The 22,354-nt window shown below is 47.3% G+C and overlaps 3 protein-coding genes across 5 annotated transcripts in view; 2 read left to right on the forward strand and 1 right to left on the reverse strand.

Moving 5' to 3' along the window:
* The window catches only part of CCDC60 (coiled-coil domain containing 60), a 56,393-nt gene extending 37,923 nt beyond the window's left edge, over positions 1–18,470 (forward strand). For 2 of the 3 annotated variants that reach the window (XM_083590087.1, XM_083590089.1), the window contains 13 exons: positions 3,439–3,630; positions 5,039–5,161; positions 6,258–6,362; positions 7,150–7,240; positions 8,624–8,855; positions 8,964–9,051; positions 10,292–10,357; positions 10,942–11,022; positions 11,852–11,941; positions 13,353–13,463; positions 13,860–13,991; positions 14,528–14,717; positions 15,356–15,567. In XM_083590087.1, coding sequence (XP_083446213.1) covers positions 3,439–3,630; positions 5,039–5,161; positions 6,258–6,362; positions 7,150–7,240; positions 8,624–8,855; positions 8,964–9,051; positions 10,292–10,357; positions 10,942–11,022; positions 11,852–11,941; positions 13,353–13,463; positions 13,860–13,991; positions 14,528–14,717; positions 15,356–15,517 — 1,663 coding nt within the window. In that variant the 3' untranslated portion in view covers positions 15,518–15,567. Of the gene's footprint in view, positions 1–3,438; positions 3,631–5,038; positions 5,162–6,257; positions 6,363–7,149; positions 7,241–8,623; positions 8,856–8,963; positions 9,052–10,291; positions 10,358–10,941; positions 11,023–11,851; positions 11,942–13,352; positions 13,464–13,859; positions 13,992–14,527; positions 14,718–15,355; positions 15,568–16,933 lie in introns of those variants that run through there. The other variant, XM_083590088.1, reaches the window with a different exon arrangement.
* Positions 1–22,354, forward strand: part of SRRM4 (serine/arginine repetitive matrix 4) — a 345,117-nt gene that overhangs the window by 214,373 nt on the left and 108,390 nt on the right. The window lies entirely within an intron of this gene.
* Positions 18,158–22,354, reverse strand: part of GCN1 (GCN1 activator of EIF2AK4) — a 66,868-nt gene continuing 62,671 nt past the window's right edge. The window contains exons 57-58 of the mRNA XM_083589551.1: positions 20,075–20,293; positions 18,158–18,855 (exon numbers count right to left, since the gene is read on the reverse strand). Coding sequence (XP_083445677.1) covers positions 18,730–18,855; positions 20,075–20,293 — 345 coding nt within the window. The 3' untranslated portion in view covers positions 18,158–18,729. The remainder of the gene's footprint in view (positions 18,856–20,074; positions 20,294–22,354) is intronic.

The raw sequence follows: 22,354 nt of genomic DNA on the forward strand, positions 1-22,354 counted from the left end.
TTAGCTTTTTGTGTTTGTTTTATTTTTTTGTGAGCCGCCTTCAGTCCCAGTTCTGCAGAAAAGGTGGGATATAAATCGTGGTGAAGGGATAGCTCAGTCGGTAGAGCATGAGACTGTAAATCTCAGGGTTGTGAGTTCGAAACCCACGTTGGGCAAAAGATTCCTGTATTGCAGGGGGTTCAACTAGATGACCCTCATGGTCCCTTACAATGCTATGATCCTATGATGGTGACGATGATGATATACCAGTGTGGTGTTGTGGTTAGAGTGCTGGACTAGGACCTGGGAAACCACGGTTCAAATCCCCACTTGACCATGAACTTCCCTGTGTGATCTGGGGCCAGTCACTGGCTCTCAGTCTAACCTACCTCACAGGGATGTTGTGGGGATTAAATGAGGAAGGGAGAGAAGAACGTTTCCCACCTTAAGCTTGAAGAAAAGGACAGAAATGCAATGAGGAAATAATAATAATAATAATTATTATTATTATTATTATTATTAATAATAATAATAATAATCTGCATTGCAGGGGTTGGACTTGATGAACCTCACAATCCCTTCCAACTATCATTTTCTCTTTATATATGTATGTGTGTGCATAATATTTTTGTTTTACAATTTAAAGTACTCATTTTTGTATCCTTAAGATATCAATGACTTCCCTTCTTCTCATTCCATGGTTCATTTTACATATCATAAATCCCTGCATATTTTACAAAAAACGATACCATTCAGTATTCCACTATTACATCCATCAAAACTTATTTACACTGTTGAATTTATCTTAAACGCTGCCAGCGTTTTCAGCTGTACGACTCTATGGTTTTCTCTACGATTCTATGATGAGTAATGGACCTCAAAGCAGTTTACAAAAAGAGTTAAGATTAAATCATCATCTTAAAACAAACAGACAAACGAACAGTTCAGCACAGCGATTAAAAACCTTCAGAAAATAATCAAATTCAGCAATGACCAAAAATAATCAAATTAAGCAGTTTCCAGATTAAAACACATGGAAACTTTCAATATGCCTGTGTAGGCTTTGCCTGAGCGAAAATGCTCTTGCCAGGCGCTGGGAAGAGCAGACTGAAGGAGCCTGCGGATGTCTATAGGCATATAGGAAGACACAAGATTTACCCACTTTGGAAGAATGGCAGATGAAGATGATGGACTATATGGGACTGGCAGAAATGACTGGCAGAATCCGGGACCAGGGAGAAGAGGCGGTGGAAGAAGATTGGAAGAAATTTAAAGACTATTTACAGAAATATTGCAAAATTAATGAATGTTAGAATGATGTTGGATAGAAATTAAGTGGTTTCCAGCTGTAATGCTTTAAGAATATGGAAGAAGGGTATAATTAGGTAAAAAAAAAATAACTAAAATGGTGTTGGATTGGAAATAAGTGGTATTGGCAACAAAGTTAATAAGAATATGCAAAAACGAATTGATAATGGATGAAAATACTGAGTTATAAAATGTTAAGTTATAGAGATAAGATAAATGAAAGAGGGTAAGGATTTGCTGATTTGATTATTTAAATGGGAATACAAGAAGGGGAGGTGTGAGGAAGTCAAAGAAACAAGCAAATGAGTTTTAAGTTATGAAAAATAATTGTTTTTAATTTTTCTTGTTTTTTCTGTATGTTTTACTTATTTTTTTATTTTTTATTTTTATTATTATGTGTTTTTGTATATTTGTCTTTGTAAAATCTTAATAAATATTTCTCATATATATATATATATATATATATATATATATATATATATATATCTAGAACAGGGGTCAGCAAACTTTTTCAGCAGGGGGCCAGTCCACTTTTCCTCAGACCTTGTGGTGGGTCAGTCTATATTTTGGAAAAAAATAAAATGAACGAATTCCTATGCCCCACAAATAACCCAGAGATGCATTTTAAATAAAAGGACACATTCTACTCATGTAAAAACACACTGATTCCCGGACCGTCCACGGGCCGGATTGAGAAGGCGATTGGGCCAGATCCAGCCCCCAGGCCTTTGTTTACCTACCCGTGGGCTAGAATCTCTCTAGGGAATTCAATAGCTCACCTTCCTTATAGGTTCTGTGTTTAGGCGTACAGCGTGTCCATCAGTACTAGTACAGGAATCTGAATGGAAATCACGGCGGTTAGCAAATTTCTATAAATCCGTTTTGTTATATGGGAGGGAGTTGGCAGCACAGATGGCAATTGCGCACCTGTGCAGATGTTTCCTATCGCGTCGCAATCAACACAAGATTGCTGGAGGGCCTGCGGGCTCTGAGGGACTTCCTTCCACCTTTGGTGGGAATGCCATCAGGTTTCATTATTCCGGTCCCGAGTATATTAAGAAATATCCAAAACAATTAAATCACCTGCTCAGGCTTCCCCACAACTGACATTCGTCAATATGTGGACAGACAGCTTGTCACTCCGAAGAGCTCATGATTTGGATTTTCGCTGCCGCTGGGATTTCAACAGCCCAACAATGAGAAACCTTGGAAAAAATCTGCATTTGGCTGTGTGGTATTATAACTTACGGCCTTTGCCTACCATGGGAAAAATTGCACAAAAACCGCACGTCTCCAGGGGGATGGAGGGTCCAGAATGCTTTTAAGTCATTCAGTAGGATTTTATTTCCTATGATTTAGGGCTGGGCGATATCTGGTTTTCAACATTGTGATATATCATCAGCTAAACGTTGTGCTATACTAGGCATAGGCAAACTCGGCCCTCCAGATGTTTTGGGACTACAACTCCCATCATCCCTGACCACTGGTCCTGTTAGCTAGGGATGGTGGGAGTTGTCCCAAAACATCTGGAGGGCCGAGTTTGCCTATGCCTGTGCTATACTAATATATCACAATGTCTGAAATAAGGATGGAGTTATGTAGAGGCATTGTCTGGCTTCATGGTTTTTACAACAAGGCGATTTTTGCATAACACACACACACACACACACACACACAAACACAAACATCATGATTCGCAATATACTGCCAGGTTAAAAATTATGAAACCAATATTGAAACCATTTTTGGACGATGTATTGATGTATCACCCAGCTCTATGATAGACTTAATGGGCTGCTTTATTTTGGTGCGTCACCATTTCTTTTCCTTATTATTGATCCTTTGTTTGTCCTGTTTACGTTGTGATGTGACGCCCTGCTACTGCACTTTCGGGGTTGCGAATAGTGTTCACAAAAAAAAATCTAAAAATAAATAAATAATGAATTAAATAAGTTCTGACAGGAACGAGGAGGAGGAAGGCCTCTGAGACAACCCATAATCCTTTGGGTCCTGGACTTCTTTCAACATGTGTTCTTTTACTCTTTGCATAAATTTAAAGAGACAGAGAATTCTTCTTGAGGGGAATAATGTATCTCCGTATTGTTAGCTTTGCCGTCACTTCAGTGCTTGACCTCCTGCCATTTTTAACAGGTATCTGATCAACTCGGGGAAGATTGGGCGGGGGTACTTCCATATGCTTCGCAGAGAAACTCTGGAGAGGCAGGAGGCAACCAGGCTGGAAGAGTGGAAGGAGCAGGAAAGGCAAAGGACTGACTGTCAGCCGCCGAAATACCCATCATCCTCGTCCTCCGATGAAGACTCAGGGGATGAAGAACTGACTGAGTAGGTGTTCTTTGAGGCTCTTAATCTATTAACAGCCGTTTCCTTTTTCCAAATGTGACCTCTAAATGGCGCCATCGGGTTCTCAGAAGATCATCCACACACACCTTTTTGCGAGGTTGACTAGCTCAGAGTTGGCCAATGCAATGCCCTCCAGACATTTTAGACGGTGTGACAAACGGCCGTGTAACCTAGGGCTGCCATATTTCAAAAAGTAAAAACCAGGGCTTGTCAATTGACTTAGGTCTAAGATCCAGGATGTATGGCAGCCCTACATACACCAAGTGGGACGCGGGGGGCGCTGTGGTCTAAACCACTGAGCCTCTTGGGCTTGCCGATCAGAAGGTCGGTGGTTTGAATCCCTGTGACAGGGTGAGCTCCTGTTGCTCTGTCCCAGCTCCTGCCAACCTAGCAGTTCGAAAGCACACCAGTGCAAGTAGATAAATAGGTACCACTGCGGCGGGAAGGTAAATGCCGTTTCCATGTGCTCTGGCTTCTGTCACGGTGTCCCGTTGCGCCAGAAGCGGTTTAGTCATGCTGGCCACGACTCAAAAAGCTGTCTGTGGACAAATGCCGGCTCCCTCGGCCTGAAGTGAAATGAGCACTGCAACCCCATAGTCGCCTTTGACTGGACTAAACCATCCAGGGGTCCTTTACCTTTACCTTACACCAAGTGAGGTTCTTGGCTCAGTGTCATCTACACTGTCTGGCAGCTGCTCTGCAGGAGCTCAGTCCTACTTGGAGATTCCAGGGATCGAGTCACAGACTTTCTGCCTTCAAAACAGATGCTCTACCCCTGACCAATCATAGGAGGCTTCCTTATACCGAATCAGACCATTGGCTCGCCCAGCTCAGCATTTTCTACACAGGCTGGCAGCAGCTCTGCCAGAGTTCCTTGCAGCCCTACCCAGAGATCGAACCTTTTGGCCAGCGAAGCGTGTGCTCTGCCCCTGAACATCTTTCTTGCACATGGGCTTAGGGTATACACACAATGGCGCTCATAGACCGGACATTAGTATGGGGGAACGAGTGGAGGCTCCGCATGGCACAGTTTGAATCAGTATTAGAAGGAATTATGATAATATCTCTATGCCTGAAGCACATGAGACACTTTTCACAATATAAATCACCTTTTTTAAAAGAAGATTCCCCAGCCTTGCATTAAAGGAACATCTTTAGCTGTTAAGCATGCAGGAGGGTGATTTTGCTATTATGACATTTTCCTTGTACTGGACTCCGCAGTTGTAAATGTCTATGGGGGTGCTAATTTTGCAGGTCAGGGTGCTCTTCAGAAAGGACGAGGAGTGCCAGGAGTGGGTGTAAATCAGATCAATAAGCAGTTCCTGTCTAGAACAGATTGTGCTTTTGTTTTCTGACAGCTGTGTCTCTTTGTCTCTCCCCCCCCCCCAAGTTTCTTTCTAACAGAATGTCCCTTTCTGAGAGAGACGGAGAAAAAGAAGAAGAAGAAAATTGTCCGACCTTTCACCCCCGTCTACAACGGCCTGCTGTCGGAAAAGCATCCGGATGCCCATTTGTACGTTTGAAGGCGTTAATAACATCAGGAATATTCTTGGACTCTCTGCTTGCCATTTCTTTTCAGAGACCACTTGCAGTTTGCTTGTTGGTCTGGGGAAGGCTCTCTTTACATGCTCAGAGGGGACTTGGGCTCCTTTATATTTGTTCCCCTGGGGAAAGGGGGATCATAACCACATATGGAACATGAAGGTGCTAAGCAGGTGGTTAAAGGAAGAGTGTTTGTTTCCTTTGAACAGTACCTGCAAGAGAGTTTAGCATATATTCTATGTCCAGGGCAGCTGTCTACCAGCTCCGTCTGGTATGCTGGCTGAGACCCTGCCTGCCTGCACACTGTCTTGCCAGAATGGTGCGTGCTCTGGTTATCTCTCGCTTGGACTACTGTAATGCACTCTATGTGGGGCTACCTTTGAAGGTGACTCTGAAACTACAACTAATCCAGAATGTGTCAGCTAGACTGGTGACTGGGAGTGGCCGCCAGGACCATATAACACCTACATTGGCTCTCAGTATGTTTCCGAGCACAATTCAAAGTGTTGGTGCTGACCTTTAGAGCCCTAAATGGCCCAGTATACCTGAAGGAGTGTCTCCACCCACATCATTCAGCCCAGACACTGAGATCCATCTCTGAGGACCTTCTGGCGGTTCCCTCACTGCAGGAAGTGTAACTACAGGGAACCAGGCAGAGGGTCTTATCGGTAGTGGAACACCCATCAAAATGCCAACAAGATAAACAATCGTACAACTTTCTGTAGATCTTTCTGTAGACCTCTGAAAGCAGCACTGTATGGGAAGTTTTTAAAGTTTTTTGCTGTGGGGTTTTTCATATTCTGTTGGAAGCTGCCCGGAGTGGCTGGGGAAACCCAGTCAGTTGGGTGGGGTTTAAGGAATTTATTATTGTTGTTATATCTAGTTAAACTTCTGTTTTGAGGACCACAAGCCCAAAGCCCGGTTGCATAGTTCTCTGCTTTGTGGACCATTTCCCCCTCTCAAAACTCACAAGCCCTGCAGCCCCTGAGCCCGCCCCCTCTGCCAATCAGCCCCACCATCTGCCAATCAACTCACCATCTGCCTTTCTCTCTCTTTCTCTTTGACAGCGACTCCATCTTCCGGCAGCTGTGCGCCCTCAACTGGCTCTTGGAAGCTTTGACTCTGGATCCCAACAGCAGCATGAAACCTGTGATGACATGCTGGAATCCCAGGTGGGTCTTGGTGCCGTCAGGCCAGGTGATGGAAATGGATACACCTTGGAAATGGGCAGGTGGCTCTGAAAATAGGGTAGAGCAACTCCTCTGTTGGTTGGGGTTGAGTGTGGCTTCGCCGCTGTGAGTAAACTATGCAAAAAATCACCCCATGAGCTTGGGTTGAAGAATTTAGCCAAGGATTTAGAAGGCTAAAAGTAAAGGGACCCCTGACCATTAGGTCCAGTCATGGCTGACTCTGGGGTTGCGGCGCTCATCTCGCTTTATTGGCTGAGGGAGCCGGCGTACAGCTTCTGGGTCATGTGGCCAGCATGACTAAGCTGCTTCTGGTGAACCAGAGCAGCACACGGAAACGCCGTTTACCTTCCCGCCGGAGCAGTACCTATTTATTTACTTGCACTTTGACATGCTTTCGAACTGCTAGTTTGCCAGGAGCAGGGAGCTCACCCCGTCACGGGGATTCGAACCGCCAACCTTCTGATCGGCAAGTCCTAGGCTCTGTGGTGTAACCCACAGCGCCACCCGTGTCCCATTTAGAAGGCTACACAGCTGTAAATTCCGTATTCTATACTTTCAAGAGAGGACAGGCCACTAGCTGTAAGAAAAGCACTCTGCACGTGTTTAGAGCCAGAAGCTGGGCACTTTCCATGACTGGGTCCTGCCACTGGATGTAGAATCTGTGGCTAGGCCCAAGAGTCAGTTGTGTCTCAGCGGTGCCAAAAGGAGCTTGGAATAAAAGCCAGGGTGTAGCCACTGAAAGCTCGCCCCCTTCATTTTTCCCCCTTAGGCAGTACGGCGGTGCAAAAAGTTCCTTGAAAGTCATTGCGAAAGAAAAGACGGTGAAGGCTCGATGGGAGCACTTTCTCTTGCAAACAAAGGTAAATCGGTTTATGCCAGTTTCCAAATACAGCCGTACCTTGGATCTCGAACGCCTTGCGACTCGAACGTTTTGGCTCCTGAACGCCGCAAACCCGGAAGTGAGTGTTCCGGTTTGTGAACGTTCTTTGGAAGCCAAATGTCTGGCATGGCTTCCGATTGAGTGCAGGAAGCTCCTGCAGCCAATCGGAAGCCGCGCCTTGGTTGTCAAACGTTTTCAGAAGTCGAACGGACTCCCAGAACAGATTCCGTTTGACAACCAAGGTATGACTGTAGTTGTTTAGTATTTGTTTAGAGCCTTAATAAAATAAAATAAAACAAATCACCATTCCTGACACCCTCCCTGGGGTTCTGGGGTTTTCCGCCAGCTCTTCAGAACAGTTTCCATGGCATGTGTGGTTGGAGGAGGAGTGTAAATTCTTTTTCTGGTGGGGTGGTTACTTAGTGCTATACTGGGTAGCTGTCATTGTCTCCATACTGCAGATGGGATAACTGAGGCTTGCCTTATGGCTCTGCAGTGAGTGTTGGATGCCACTACACATAGGCTCAGCGCCTCCACCCCACCAGCCCCTCATACTTGTTTTTATACCATCCATCCTTGGTGGGCTCTGAACCCCCCTTCCAACAACTAGCTATTATTGTTGCTGCTGCTGTTGTTGTCGTTATTTATTAAATTAGTATACCAATCTATGCCCACAGGGCTCAGGGCGGTTCACAACATAAAATCACAATATGGAAATACAAAATACATAATAAAAACAAGAACAACATAATAATCCCTCCCTCCTCCCCAACACATTTTAAAAGGGCATTGGATGCCAATCAGTCCAAGGCCTAATTAAAAAGGAGCATTTTTGCCTGGCGCCTAAAGGTGTCTAATGAAGGCGCCAGGCCTTCCCTGGGGAGAGCATTCCATCCACACAGCAACCAGAAACGTAGCCAATAATTCTCTGTATTGAATTCCACGATTATTTCTCCTTCCGGTCAAGAAGAGTGCTTGAATCAGGTCTCAGCAGAGGATTTGGTCTTGTTCAAAAAAGACCTCATTCCAAAAATTTTGACCTATCGGGCAATCCCACTGCAGGCAAAGCAACAATCCTCTTCTCCGCCATAGTGTTGTTGGAGTTTTATAACATATGGAATTTTTTACAAGTGTCCGGTCCCAGCAGAATAGCATCTTCAAAGCACCTCCTTGAATGCGTGCCAAAATGGCAAATCTGACCACATTTTCTCCCCCTTTGTTCATCCTCAAGCCAGGTGCCTAAATCGGTTTCCCATGTTTTCCTAATACTTTGTGGAATTGTGTGTGTGTGTGTGTCCGTCAAACAGTAGGACCATCCTAATGAGGCACCGCCTCTTAAGGGCTTTCTGTTGCATTTCTCCAGAGCAGAAAATACACCCAGAAAGGACAGTACCGGGGCAGGAGAATCCCCAAGAGGTCTTCCACCATGAGCATCTCCTCTCCCCACAGCAAAACGACCCTGACCAGCACAAGCTCCCTGTCGCCCATCTACGACGAAGCGGCCCAGCCCCCTTCCGACAGCGCCAAGGAAGGGGAGGAGATGGAGTCCATCTTCAGCAAGACAACCAGGGAAGAAGAGGAGCCGATGTGCTACCGTGAGTCCCGGAGAGCTCAGCGACTCCCCTCTAGGCTGTCACGGCTACCCCTCTCCAGAATTTATTTATTATATCACCTGCCTTTCCCCCCCCCCATCCTCTTCTCAGAACTGCAGACGCTGCTTCAGATGATACACGAAGACGTGGCGAAGAATTTTAGCAAAGAAAATATGTTTTGGAACTTGACACACGGCTGGTACGTCGGGCCTTTTGCGGAAGCGGACGGGGTCACAGTATAAAGAGAGAGTGAAAGGCGGGGTATCAAGTCCAAACTCCTCCTCCTCTTCCTCCTCCTCTTCTTCCTCTGCCCAGTCCCTGAGAGCCAATGTGGTGTAGTGGTTAAGAGCGGTAGTCTCGTAATCTGGGGAACCGGGTTCGCGTCTCCGCTCTTCCACATGCAGCTGCTGGGTGACCTTGGGCCAGTCACGCTTCTTTGAAGACTCTCAGCCCCACTCACCCCACAGAGTGTTTGTTGTGGGGGAGGAAGGGAAAGGAGAATGTTAGCCGCTTTGCGACTCCTTAAAGGGAGTGAAAGGCGGGATATCAAATCCAAACTCTTCTTCTTCTTCTGACACCCGATGTCATCCCAGAGAAATGGATGTTGGCAAGTCAAGCTGCCATTCCCACATACCCAGCCAGCAGCACATTCCATTGCTTGCTCCCTGAGGCCACAATCACACCATGTATTTGGAGCACTCTGAGAACACTTTGAACCAGTGAGAGCCAGTGTGGTGAAGTGGTTAAGATCGGTGGACTCGTAATCTGGTGAACCGGGTTCGCTTCCCCGCTCCTCCACATGCAGCTGCTGGGTGACCTTGGGCTAGTCACACTTCTCTGAAGTCTCTCAGCCCCACTCACCTCACAGAGTGTTTGTTGTGGGGGAGGAAGGGAAAGGAGAATGTTAGCTGCTTTGAAACTCCTTTGGGTAGTGATAAAGCGGGATATCAAATCCAAACAGTCGCGGCTTCCCTCAAAGAATTCTGTGAGTTGTTTTGCCAAGGGTGCTGAGAGTTATTAGCAAACTTCTCTTCCGCCTCGTGGGCCTCGGAGTCATTCAACAGCTGATCCCTCTTCCCAGGGAACTCTGGGGATTGTAGCTCTGGGACAGCAGCGGGGTGTCTTCTAGTGACCCATAACAAACTGCAGCTCCCAGGATTCTTTGGGGGAAGCCATGAAAGTTTAAAGTGGCATTGTCCTTCACATATGATGTGAGTGTGGCTTAAGAGTTTTCCCATCTCCCCAATTTCCTCCAAAGGCCGTACCCAGAGAGCCCCGATTGGACAACTGTGGAAAATTATACCTGTTAATTGGATCGGATGACTGTGTATCTCAAAAGAGAGGCCAGATTGGGGGGGGGGCATTTCTCATTGCATTTTTGCTTCAGTCCCTGCATTCTGGTCATGTGCAAGACTCAGTTTCTGCTCCTTATTTTGCAGCTCGCACACCATATTGTCGAGACGTGAGCTGGAGAGCGAATTTTCATTTGGGCAGAAGGGCAAAAGGTAGGGACTCTGCAAGAGAACGCGACGGAGCATGGTGCACATGGCAGCGATGCAGCTGAACAGTGCGCCATATCATTTATTTCTGCGGGTTTTGCTGCAATTCAGACACAGTTTTTCTTCATGCAGTTGCTGGAAGCCACAGAGCATCCCACCTGGCCACTGCAAGAACAGGATGAGCAGCTGAGATCTTATGTTCAAAGGAGCTCTAGTGTGAATATTATGGGTGCAATGGCAATACCATGAGTCAGTGTGATTGCTTTGAAATGTTTTTAGATTGTGTGTGTGTGTGTCTGTGTGTATGTGTGTTTAAAAAATGTCCATATGAAAACTCACCAGTATTTTTTAATGCCAATTTATCTCAAGGGATAGCTCAGTCGGTAGAGCACAGGAGGCAGGGCTGTGGTTTCAATCCCAATATTGGGTAAAGAATTCCTGCATTGTGGGGGGTTGGACAAGATGGTCCTTGAGGTGCCTTCCAACTCTGTGATTATTATTTTTTATGCAATTTTGCGCAAAACACACATTCCATCATCTTTGTCTCCCACTCCTCTAATGTTGGTAAATCCGAGTGTCTTGCTTTTCAGCTCAGTTTCGTCCTCGAAGGAAGAGAAGACCAGCACAGGAGTCGCGAAAGAGGAGACCTCAGGGGAGCAGAGGCCAAAGAGGTAGGGAGGGGGAGCAGCCGTGTACAGTGGTACCTCAGGTTACATACGCTTCAGGTTACAGACTCCGCTAACCCAGAAATAGTGCTTCAGGTTAAGAACTTTGTTTCAGGATGAGAACAGAAATCGTTCTCCGGCGGCACGGCGGCAGCAGGAGGCCCCATTAGCTAAAGAGGTGCTTCAGGTTAAGAACAGTTTCAGGTTAAGTACGGACCTCCGGAACGAATTAAGTACTTAACCCGAGGTACCACTGTAGTGGCAAGTTCAGAAGGCCAGGGTGCCTTCAGCATCATCCTAGGATTATGGAACAGTCTCATAATGGCCTAATAATACTAATTAGGGATGCCTTGCTACAATCAGTGCAGCTAGCTCTCCATGTGCTGCCTTTCAGCTAGCTCTATTTTCTGTGCGCGTACCGGGACAAAAGACTTGAAATGCTCCAATATATTCTTTCAGAGCAACTTAAATCGTGTTTTCTGTGGTGTTCCATTGTACATAACAGAACTTGCAGGCTGTTCTCTTGAAACTGAAGCGTTGGTGGGATTTGAACTCTGGACTTGCACTCGTTGCAAAACAGCAGCACGGGTCCTCAGCTACCTGAGATTCCTAACTCTGGATGTCTGGAAGAGACAGGCGCCAAGAGCAATCGTGTATCAGAGAAGCGCTCCAGGATTCTTTGCCTGAGTAATCGAGGCTGGATTCCTCAAGCTAACAATCCTGGGTCTGCAAATTTTTGTATCCTCTTCCTTGCACAGAAGAAGCCCCCTGATTTCAGACCTGCCCCCCCGATTGTTAGCTGTGTGTGTCCATTTCCCTTTGAATTTCCTTGCAGTTCGATGACAGTGACTGTCCGAGAAGATAAAACGATGACAGCGACCTACTCGGACGAAGACACCACTGAGCAGATCAACAAACCTCAAAGGTAGGTGTGCGGAGGTAGGCTTCTTTCCTGAGGGTCAATAAGAGGGACTCTATTCTGGCTGCGCAGAAGCTCCTCCCACAAACTCTGACATCACCCAGGAGGAGGAGTTTGCACACACCCAGGAAGTCTCAGTGGCAGAAAGTAAGGTGATGAAATGCAGCTGCTCATTTGGGGCTCCAAGACTTATTTTTGGTTTGGGGCTCCTTTCCCCTGCTATCTGGCTGATAGAGAGGGGATGATTTGTTTGTATATTATATATATATCTGGTAATTTATATACTGCTTATCTGTAAACAAAACACTCAGGAGTTTACAACGCAAGTGAGAAATATCTTAAAATAAACAGTACGATTAAACGCCAGAGCTTTTCTACATTCTGTGAAACACAGGTAGTTACCAAACTAAACGAACATCAAAACGCATCAAAACGAACATCATACATAAATTCCAAAAGAAGATTCATAGTATGATGAGTGTTTTGTGGAAGAATGGATTCATTTTTCGGACTATTTAAAGAATAGTATGATGATTTCGTGAGCTGGATTTGAGCTACGAGCAACAGAAGTAACGAGATTATAGTATTCTGGTTATGATTTGATAGAAACAGACGGGGAAAAGCAACAACTCCATGGGTAACTGAGTGGGAAGTTGACAAAAATAAGAAAAAAGACAAAATTGTGTTTTGACTGCCCGTGTTAGAAATGTTGAAACTTAATAAAATATAATTGAAAAAGAGAAAAGAAAATTCATAGTAAACAAGCTAAGCGAAATAACAACAGGCGAGAATCAGACCATTTTGCACTTTGCACAGCAGGATGGGGAACTGCCATATGTCTGGATTTTCCAGGACATTTAAACATCCTGGATACTGTCTACACGGGCCGAATACAAGCTGTGTGTGGATGTAAAACCTCTCTACATACTTGTCTCTAGAGCAGGGAGTTTAGTGGGCTGTTCAGCTGAGTTAGCATAGGAGAGAAACATAGGACAGGGAACTTCTTTGTCCCAGGAGCTGAATCAGAGGCCATCTGGTGAAGCTGAACAATAGGAGATTCAGGGCAGACGAAAGAAAGGGCTTCTTCCCATGGAGTATATAGTATGGAACTCGCTCTCCCACAAGGTGTGGCGATGGTTTTAAGAGAGGATGAGACCAATTCAAGGAGAATCAAGCTATCTGTGGCTACAAACTATGTTCTTTCAGTTCCATTGTCCCAGGCAGAGTGCCTGTGAATACCCGTCGCTGTGAATCTCAGGCAAGGAGAGGGTTTTTTGACCCAAGCCCTTTTGTTTGCCCCAGAGAGGTCCATTTCCCAAACTGGCCAGCTTGGGCAGATAAACTGGGCCTACCCTTCTTCCGCCTCTCTAGAGATCTGGAGCCTGTGAGTTAATCCCTCTGCCTCTTTCTCCTCCAGCCTCTTCCTGAAAAGGAAAGAGCAGACTTTCCAGAACATGAAGGATATCTTCCACGAGGTGGCCCACGAGTCTGCGTTCAGGCTGCACGATCAACTGGACATCCTAGAGAGGTAAATCATATTTTGTCTTTCATTTTGGTTATGAGCCCGAGCTCAGAACTAGGAGTGGGCATTGTCTGGTTTTCGACATCGTGATATATCACCGCCTAAACATTATGATGCACCGATATATCACGATGTCTGAAATAACAGTGTGACTATGTAGAGGCAAACAGGGTAATGTCCTGGCAACTGCCACTACTTAGGGAAACTGTCCCCCTGCATCCCTGCTAAAAACCCCTCCCGTTTTTACTCTGCGGCTCCCAGCTTCAGCCCTGCCTGTCCTGCATCCCTACGGCCCTGTCCCCAGAACAGGGCAGATTTGAACTTGCGGCTGGGTGGGCGCTGGCAATCCCACCTTGCTCAAAGGGTTCACTTTAGAAAACAACAAGTGAGCTAAATTGGCAGGAGGCGAGAAGAGAAGAGCACGAGGAAGTACCTGTGCCTGAGTCGCATCACCAAGTTCCGAAAAGATCTCGAGCGGATGAGGCAGTCGATGGTGGGGACAGAGCCGGAGCAAGACGCCGAGTCTGAGAACTGGTGAGGAAATGGGTAAAGGGGCTTAAAAGCCAGAGTGCTTTGCTGCGGGGAGAGTGCAAAACAGGGTACTGGCATCAGGAGCCAGCTTCCTAAGAACCTTGGCACTTGCATTTAAAAAACAAAACCCAAAGTTTCTAGCTTGTCAGGAGGCAGTTGAAAGCACAGAGGCATTTACAGGTGACCTCCGGGAGGCCAGGAATCTCAGCAGTCACAGGAAGTCGCTTCTCAATGAGCAGCAGGCATGTAAAATAATTTTCAGCGGGATAAAAACATGCAAAAACGGTGGACAAGGTGTTTTAAAACCAGGAAGTGGGCAGAGTTCTGCCTTCCCATCTCAGTTTCCAGCAGGGAGGTGGATATGGCCGGACAGGTTTTGCCATTCCCCATCTTAGGATTTTGCAGCCTTAAGACACCACCTTGCGGACCTGTCATGGGCATTTGGTGAGACCCAGGTTTGGGAAGCACTGGCCTAACAGCTCACCACAAGCCGTCCAGGACACTTGTGTTGAAATGCCTGTTTTCGTATCTGTTCCAAGGTTCTCCACTTTGCTGGCCAGGATCCCAGATGACGTCAAGAGAGACCACCGTACCCAGAAAGTCCTAAAGAAACTGGAGAGGTTTGCGAGGAATCCGGACTTGCGCATCCGGCCGCCCACCTTCCTGAAAGTGTTGGGGGAGCTTCGGATCTGGGAAATCTGCTCTCCGGACATCTGCGCGGCTGTGGAGGTGAGAGATGCGAAAGGAGAGTCTGTCTGAAAGGGCCGAGAGAGCCCAAGGCAGATTTGCTCATCCCTGAGCTTCTCCATGACAAGAGAGAGAAAACAAATTCAGTTCATTAGGCTCTAGCTCAAGGATCCTGGTAAGAAGTCCTTGGCCTTCTGGGAGGGATGCTGTGCTCTGCAGGCCTCTGCTTCTATCCAGAATGATTTAGGATTTAGATTACCTTTTTAAACGTGCTCAGAGGGCTCCACGTTGGTTTTATTGGAGCGATCGGTACAAAGCCTCTGCAAGATCGGTCAGCGTTATTATTGCCATCTTGCAAAGGAGGGAGCTGAGAGAGAGAGAGAGAGAGAGAGAGAGAGAGAGAGAGAGAGGCGTTTCCTCCTCTCCTCTTTCTATATAAATCCTGGAAGCTCAAGGAGGGTAGCACAGTGGAATTGATCTAGGGTAAGATTAGCATGGGCAATTTCACATAGTGCACCATTGAACTCCCGGGATGAAAAATATACCCCCAAAGGCCCATCAAGTCCAGCATCTTTCCTGTGCTCATTGTGGCCAAGCAGATACCCTTTCTCAACCCTGGGTCCCCAGTTGTTGCTGGACTACAACTCCCCCCTTCCTCTGGGCTCTGTCTCCTGTCCTAGGTAATTGAGGACGCGGCGGGCTTGGAGCTGCTTCAGTACCACCTCGAGAGGAGAACGCCTGAGTTTGCTAAAGAACCACCCGAGGCAAAAGGGGGCAGGGGGAGTCTTGGACAGCAGAGGAATACTATTTCCCGTTTGTCTCGAGTGCCTCCGGGTGCGTGAGAACAGAGAACATCCAACAAAAGATATCCAATACAGTTCCTTTCACATAAGTGCCGTGGTCCTGCAGGCTTGTTTTTAGAAGCTACCCCTCTCCTTGGGTACAAGCAATTCTGGCAGGTGGAGAGGAGGGGGACGACCTTGTGTGGGAAAAGAGCCCGAGGGTCCTCGTGCTTTTTTCCTGTTTATACACACAGCCTCTTGAATCTGCTTTTAGGTTTAAAGGGAAAAGGAAATTTGGGGGAAGAGGATACACGCATCCCCTACATTAGCCCTCAATGGCATACTTAACTCGCTTTGTGCTGGATTTACTTGTTTAGACTGACAAGGTATTGAAGGGAGGTAAATCTGCGACTAGGAGTTTCCTGACCAGTCCTGAACAAATGACTAGACGAGTGTGATTTGGATCTCCAGGGAACAATCACAGTAGCTGCCTCATATCAAGTCAGACCCTTGGGTCCATCTAGCTCAGTAATGTCCACACTGATTGGCAGCAGCTCTCCAGAGTTTCAGGCAGGGCCCTACTTGGGAGACAGCAGGATTTGAACTTGGGATCTTCTGCAGTTGCCCTACCACTGAGCTACCACCCTCCCCTAGGGGTGCAGCTAGAGGGCTATAGCAGCAGAGGCAGGGGGGACCCTCACCTTTCCCAGAGTCCAGCCTTGTAGCTCGTAAGCCAGATCTCCCGCCAGGGTGACATTGCAGCAGGAATGATGTACCACTACCAAACCCACCTTCCACTTACTTGTCCCTCAACCACAGCTTTGTTTCCGGCAATCCAAACAATACCAGTGCCAATTTCCACCAATTGCTGCCCGTTTGGCTTCCAGTAACCTGGTTAGGAAGACCCGTTCCTTTAAGATATCCACCCAGTAGATGGTAGGGAAACTAGTGTGGAGCCTAATCACTCCTAATTGGGCTGTTTTTAAAAAGCATGTGAGTTCCAGGTCTTGTGCAAAACCTCTTCATCACTTTTGCGCAAGACCTCACTCTTATTATTTCAGGAAATGAAATGGGCATTTGCCTGTTGTCCCCGAAAAAAGCAGACACTTCCGTTTTGCCCGGTGTGAAGAACGGTGACCGAGGCTGGTACCACTTGCCATCGTGCTCTTCCTGGAGATTTTTGTTTATAAAAGGTGTATACGTGCAAAGGTATAGCAACAACCTCATGCATGCAAACAGCGGAACAAAAAAACAAACCAGAATGGTATTATCAGAGTTCAAGGGCAAATTCTAGCCAGGCAAGAAGCACTCAAGGAAGGTGCAAAGCAGGACAGGTGAGGGCTGTTACTAGGGCCAGATAGAGAACCCTAGAGAGCCACATTTGGCCCCTGGGCTTGAGGTTCTTTACCCCTGCTCAGTGGCCTGTATGTTTCTCCTTTACAACCTGTCACACATTCCCTCTCGCCTCTTTCATAGTTCCTGCGTGAATATATTGTGGAGATGCCCATGGACGATTACAAACAATGGTTACAGTCTCGAGTGACAATCCCTAAGCGAGCACACAGCGCTCCGCCGATATGCTGAAAGCCCCCCTCCCCACAAGGGCTGGGTCGAAAAGACTAAGGACAAAGGCTTCATTTTTTGTAAAAAAAAAAAAAAAGAAATCAGACACGGGCTGAGAAAGAGCTGGATGAAGCCAACACCTGGAGTGTCTACTTGGAGAACGTACTCTTGCTCATCCGCCTGGAATGATGCATGGCTAGGGCCCAAGGGCCACACTCTAGAACCCTCTCAAAAGGCTGGAATTGCTCATTTTCAAAAAGGTTCATTTGGAATTGCACCACCGTCGCTTGCAGCTGCAGGCTCAAAATGACAAGGAAGAGAATTGAACAGCCAAAGCCATTTTAACTTTTAGATGTTCAATTTAATTTGGGACAGGAGGCATGGAATTACGTGCTTGCGGCAACCTGCAGTTCAGTGAAGGGAGCGGATCCCTTTGCTTGTGGTGATCAGCTCTCTCTGCTGAAAGGGAGCAGATCCCTTTGCTTGTGGTGATCAGCTCTCTGCTGAAAGGGGCAGTTCTGAGGCTTCAGACCAATGCCAGCATTTGCAAATGTTTTGTTATTTCTGTAAGCTTTGAATTATTAAAAAAAATGTTTTAGCAGTCTGCATTCCCGGCAGCTTCTCATCCAGTTAGTAGAGCATTAGACTCTTAAGCTCAGGATTGTGTGTTTGAGCCCCATATTGGGCAAGACTCCTGCATTGCAGGGGGTTGGACTAGATGACCCTCGTGGTCCCTTTGAACTCTACAATTCTATGATGTACTGAGCTTCCACTTAGGGATCCAGTATCTGCAGGTGGGATTTACTCGCTCATCAGATAACACACACTGTCTCCTACTGCCATCTTCTGTACAAGAGAGGGATCTTACCGAACAACCTTGCACGTGATTTTTAAGCAGGGCTGGTGGTATTTCAAAGGTCAGTGCTCATGATCTCACCAACTGACAGAGAGGAAAACGAAAACCTTGCTAAGCCATTTGCTAAAAATGATTTCACTATCCAGTGAAAGTCCTTATGATCCTGGAAGCACATCACTGGATTCTAGAAAACCACAAGTAGCTCTTTTTAATGAATTACAGCAAACCATATCTGTGCCATGCTGAAGTGCGTATCTGCAAATAATGCTTCAGCACCACAGTTTCGTTTCAAAGCTTTTTATTAAACTGTCACCCAAACAGCCTACTTTTCATCCCCCTTTCGCCTCTAATTTCTGAGGCTCTTTAAATTAAGTTTTGATTTACAGAATTTGCAGCCCCCCGAGCTACAACAACAGCAAATCAGCAGTACATCAAAACAAACTGCTCAACTTCCACGGAACTCTTTAATTCCACTTACACAGAGTGGGAATTGCTCCTTTAACACAAAGGTGGGGAGGGAGATTCACAACAGGACCAAGTACCAATTACCGGTTCACAATTGATAGGACTCCTTCACCATGTAATTCTGTGTTTTTTAAAAAAAAAAAAATTAAAGTGGGGGGGAGCCAAATTCTATTTATTTATTTACTTAACCTATCAGAACTCTTATTAAGGCTATTCTGGTTTATTTCTTTATTAAAATACTCCGGAAGCCCTTTTTTCTTTGTTTTCCATAATCTCCCATCAGAATTTAGCATTTTCGAAAATGAAAACATTTCCACTGGTGTTTCGAGTTGTAATGTTGATGCAGTGATGGGTAAAAGGGCCACCTCTCCCTTCTGCGCCTTGAAAATCACGTCAGGATCGTGTCGTCAATCTGCTCAATGGAGTCGGCCTGGCTAGCAAGCTTCTTCAGGGATCGACGGCAGCTCTCGTTCAGCAGTTCCAGACTGGCGGCATCGAGGATCTTGGAGACGGACTGCAGGAAATAATTGTTATTAGAGGAAAGGGTGTGTGGTGTGGGAGGTGGCCACGAAGCCCACTTCTGTGGCTCATCATGGCGGCGGCTAATGCTCACTGGGACTGGCAGGGGGGAAAGCAAGGAGATCAGCAATAGGTGGAGCTAGAGCCATGGATGGGCACAGCCACCCTCTGACTGGTTGTAAGAAGAAGGTAGGCAGGTGGGGGACTGGCTAAGGGCAGGTGGGGATTGGTGGGGCAGCGCCCTGTTTGCCCAAATGGATCAATCAGCACTATTAAAGCTAAGGCTGAGTGAAAACCCTCTTCCTCCTGTTCTGCATCCAATTTACAAGTGGCAAACAAAAGTAGCGGTTAGGAATCTGGGGAGGCAGCAAACATTTCTGAACAGGCAGCAGCAGAACTTTCCATTCTATCCCTGTATACCTGAAGGAGCATCTCCATCCCCATTGTTCTGCCCGGACACTGAAGTCCAGCTCCGAGGGCCTTCTGGTGGTTTCCTCACTGCGAGAAGTGAGGTTGCAGGGAACCAGGCAGAGGGCCTTCTCGGTAGTGGCACCCGCCCTGTGGGACACCCTCCCACCAGATGTCAAGGAAAGGCCGTATTTACTAGAGTCTAATGTGCCATCAAATCTAATACACCCCTCAATTTTCAGAAGCTTGAATCCACAAAAGGTATTTGCTGGCGAACGTAAATGTGCCGTCGAATCTAATGCGCACCTTAATTTTCACGACACATTTTTGCCAAAAAAGGTGAGCATTCGATTCCAGTAAATACGGTAAATAACTATACAACTTTTAGAAGGCAACTGAAGGTTGCCCTGCATGGGGACGTTTTTAATGTCTGGTGTCCTACAGTGGTTTAATTTGTTGGAAGCTGCCCAGAGTGACTGGGGCAACCCGGTCAGATGAGCGGCATAGAAATTATAAATAATTATCATCCCTAAACAATGTGACACCGCGATGCGGCGTCATTCTGATGGGGTAGCTGGAGGTGGGGGAATGGAGGTCCACAGTTCCGTATCAAAGGGGGTGAGCAGAGAAGACAGAGGTCACACACTACAAAGGACTTGGCTGGCGTTACCACCAGCACAGAACCGGGAGTGGGAGATTTTTTACAACTTAGGAAGAAGATGCTTCTGCCAATTAGTAGAGAGCGTGAGGAAGGGAGGGGAGAGGGGGAAGAGAAACTGACTTCCTCCTCCAAGACGGGCCAATACCTGAAGCACTTCCTCGCCCTCTCGCATCTTCAGGAGGTTGACGATGGCCTGGTCGCTGTAGGCCCTGACGCTGGTGTTCTTGTCTTTTGTATTGTCCAGAAGCGCTTTGAGGATGGGCTTCATGGTCTGGGGATCCAAGGGAGGGAGGGGGCTTTTGCTGGCCCACCAGAGCATCTTCTCTGCCACTAACTTGATGTCGCTGGATGGATTCTGAAGACACTGCAGGGGGGAAAACACACACACACACACTTCAGTTTCAACCAAGAACCAGGAAGCTAATTTTTACTAACAAAACAATTCAACACAAGCAACTACAGGTTGTCCTTAGAAAGAATGATGATACAGTGGTGCGTCGCAAGATGAAATTAATTCGTTCCGCAAGTTTTTTCTTCTTGCGAGTTTTTCGTCTTGCGAAGCACGGTTTCCCATAGGAATGCATTGAAAATCAATTAATGCGTTCCTATGGAGACCGCCTTCAGACCAGGTCCGGGGACAGTCTGTCCCCGGACCTCTTCTGAAGGCTGGCGGGGGGCGGGGGGGGAGAAGGACTTTTCTCCCCACCACCAGCCTTCAGAACAGCCTTCTGAAGGCTGGCGGTGGGAAGAAAAGCCCTTCTCCTGCCGCCAGCCTTCAGAAGAGTTCCCCCAGGGCTGCCTAGGCTGCGGATAGCAGCCTGCTGCCCCGCGCGAGGGGCGCTCTGCTTCAGAGCGCCCCTCGCGCGGGGCAGACATTCGCAGCTTGGGGAGCGCTGCAGGACTTCCCCGCAGGCCTCTCCAAGCTGCGGAGAGCAGCCTGCTGCCCCACGCGAGGGGCGCTCTGAAGCAGAGCGCCCCTCGCGCGGGGCAGCAGGCTGCTATCCGCAGCCTAGGCAGCCCTGGGGGAACTCTTCTGAAGGCTGGCGGCGGGAGAAGGGCTTTCCTCCCCACCGCCAACATTCAGAAGGCTGTTCTGAATGTTGGCAGTGGGGAGGAAAAACCCTCCTCCCACTGCAAGCCCCGGGAGCAGAGGAGAAGCGCTGCGCGCCTTCTCCTCTGTTCCCGGACCTCCCACCGCAAGCCTTCAGGACAGGTCCGGGAACAGAGGAGAAGGCGCGCTGCGCTTCCCCGCTGTCCCCGGAGATTTCCCTATGGGCTTTCGTCTTGCAAAGCAAGCCCATAGGGAAATTCGTCTTGTGAAGCCGCTAAAAAATCGGAAAACCCTTTCGTCTTGCGGGTTTTTCGTTTAGCGAGGCATTCGTCTTGCGGGGCACCACTGTATTTACAAGTTACAATTCAGAATTAAAAACAGTGAAAACACATTACAGTGGTACCTCAGGTTACATACGTTTCAGGTTACATACGCTTCAAGTTACAGACTCCGCTAACCCAGAAACAGTACCTCAGGTTAAGAACTTTGCTTCTGGATGAGAACAGAAATCACGTGGTGGCGGCAGGAGGCCCCATTAGGTAAAGTGGTGCTTCAGGTTAAGAACAGTTTCAGCTTAAGAACAGACCTCCAGAACAAATTAAGTACTTAACCTGAGGTACCACTGTACAGTCACAGGACACCCGCCGTCAGAAGACAGTCGGTGGCGGCCACAGGCCTGTCAAAAGAAAAAAAGTGTGTGTGTGCCCGCAAAAGGAAAATGAAAAAGGGGCCAGCCTAGCCTCCAGTGGAAGGGAGTTCCCAAGTCTGGGAGCAGCCACCGAGAAGGCCTCTCTCCTAGGCTAGGGGATAATACAAATGACTAATTGTATACTGATACAAATTCCTTCTTCTGACACACTCGGCACCTCTCGGCTTCCTGGCTCTCACGCAGGACTCCAACCCTCCAACCTGGCCCCAAGCAAACTCATACATCACCCTGCTAAATCTCACAATGAAGAGGGTTCCTGGAACCTGCTGGTATCGCTCAAGTCTCTTGCTCTAGGGCAGGACAGTCTAACATTTTATACCAAGTGGGCTGCAAGAGTAGTTCAGCAAGGAACCTGGGGGCCGCACACTGCCTTGTTGTGCCAGGTTGGGGGCGGGGAGCGAGGTCAAAATTTGACACCCCCCTCAACCCTCAATGCTGCCTTCCCAAAGCTGGATTAAGCACTGTGCCAGTGGGGACAAGCTTAGGGCCACTACCATTGATAGAAGGCTACTATATTTAATTCAGGTAGTACATTCAAATACGGCCCTTAGGTGCAGCCGGCTAGGGCACTTAACAGACCCCATCAAAACGTTTATGGGTGTTAGGCAAGGATGCCTTTTGGTCCCTTTATTTAATTTTTATTTAAATAACCTGGTAACCACTCT

The sequence above is a fragment of the Podarcis filfolensis genome (assembly GCF_964270895.1).
Source record: "Podarcis filfolensis genome assembly, chromosome: 16".
Taxonomy (NCBI): domain Eukaryota; kingdom Metazoa; phylum Chordata; class Lepidosauria; order Squamata; family Lacertidae; genus Podarcis; species Podarcis filfolensis.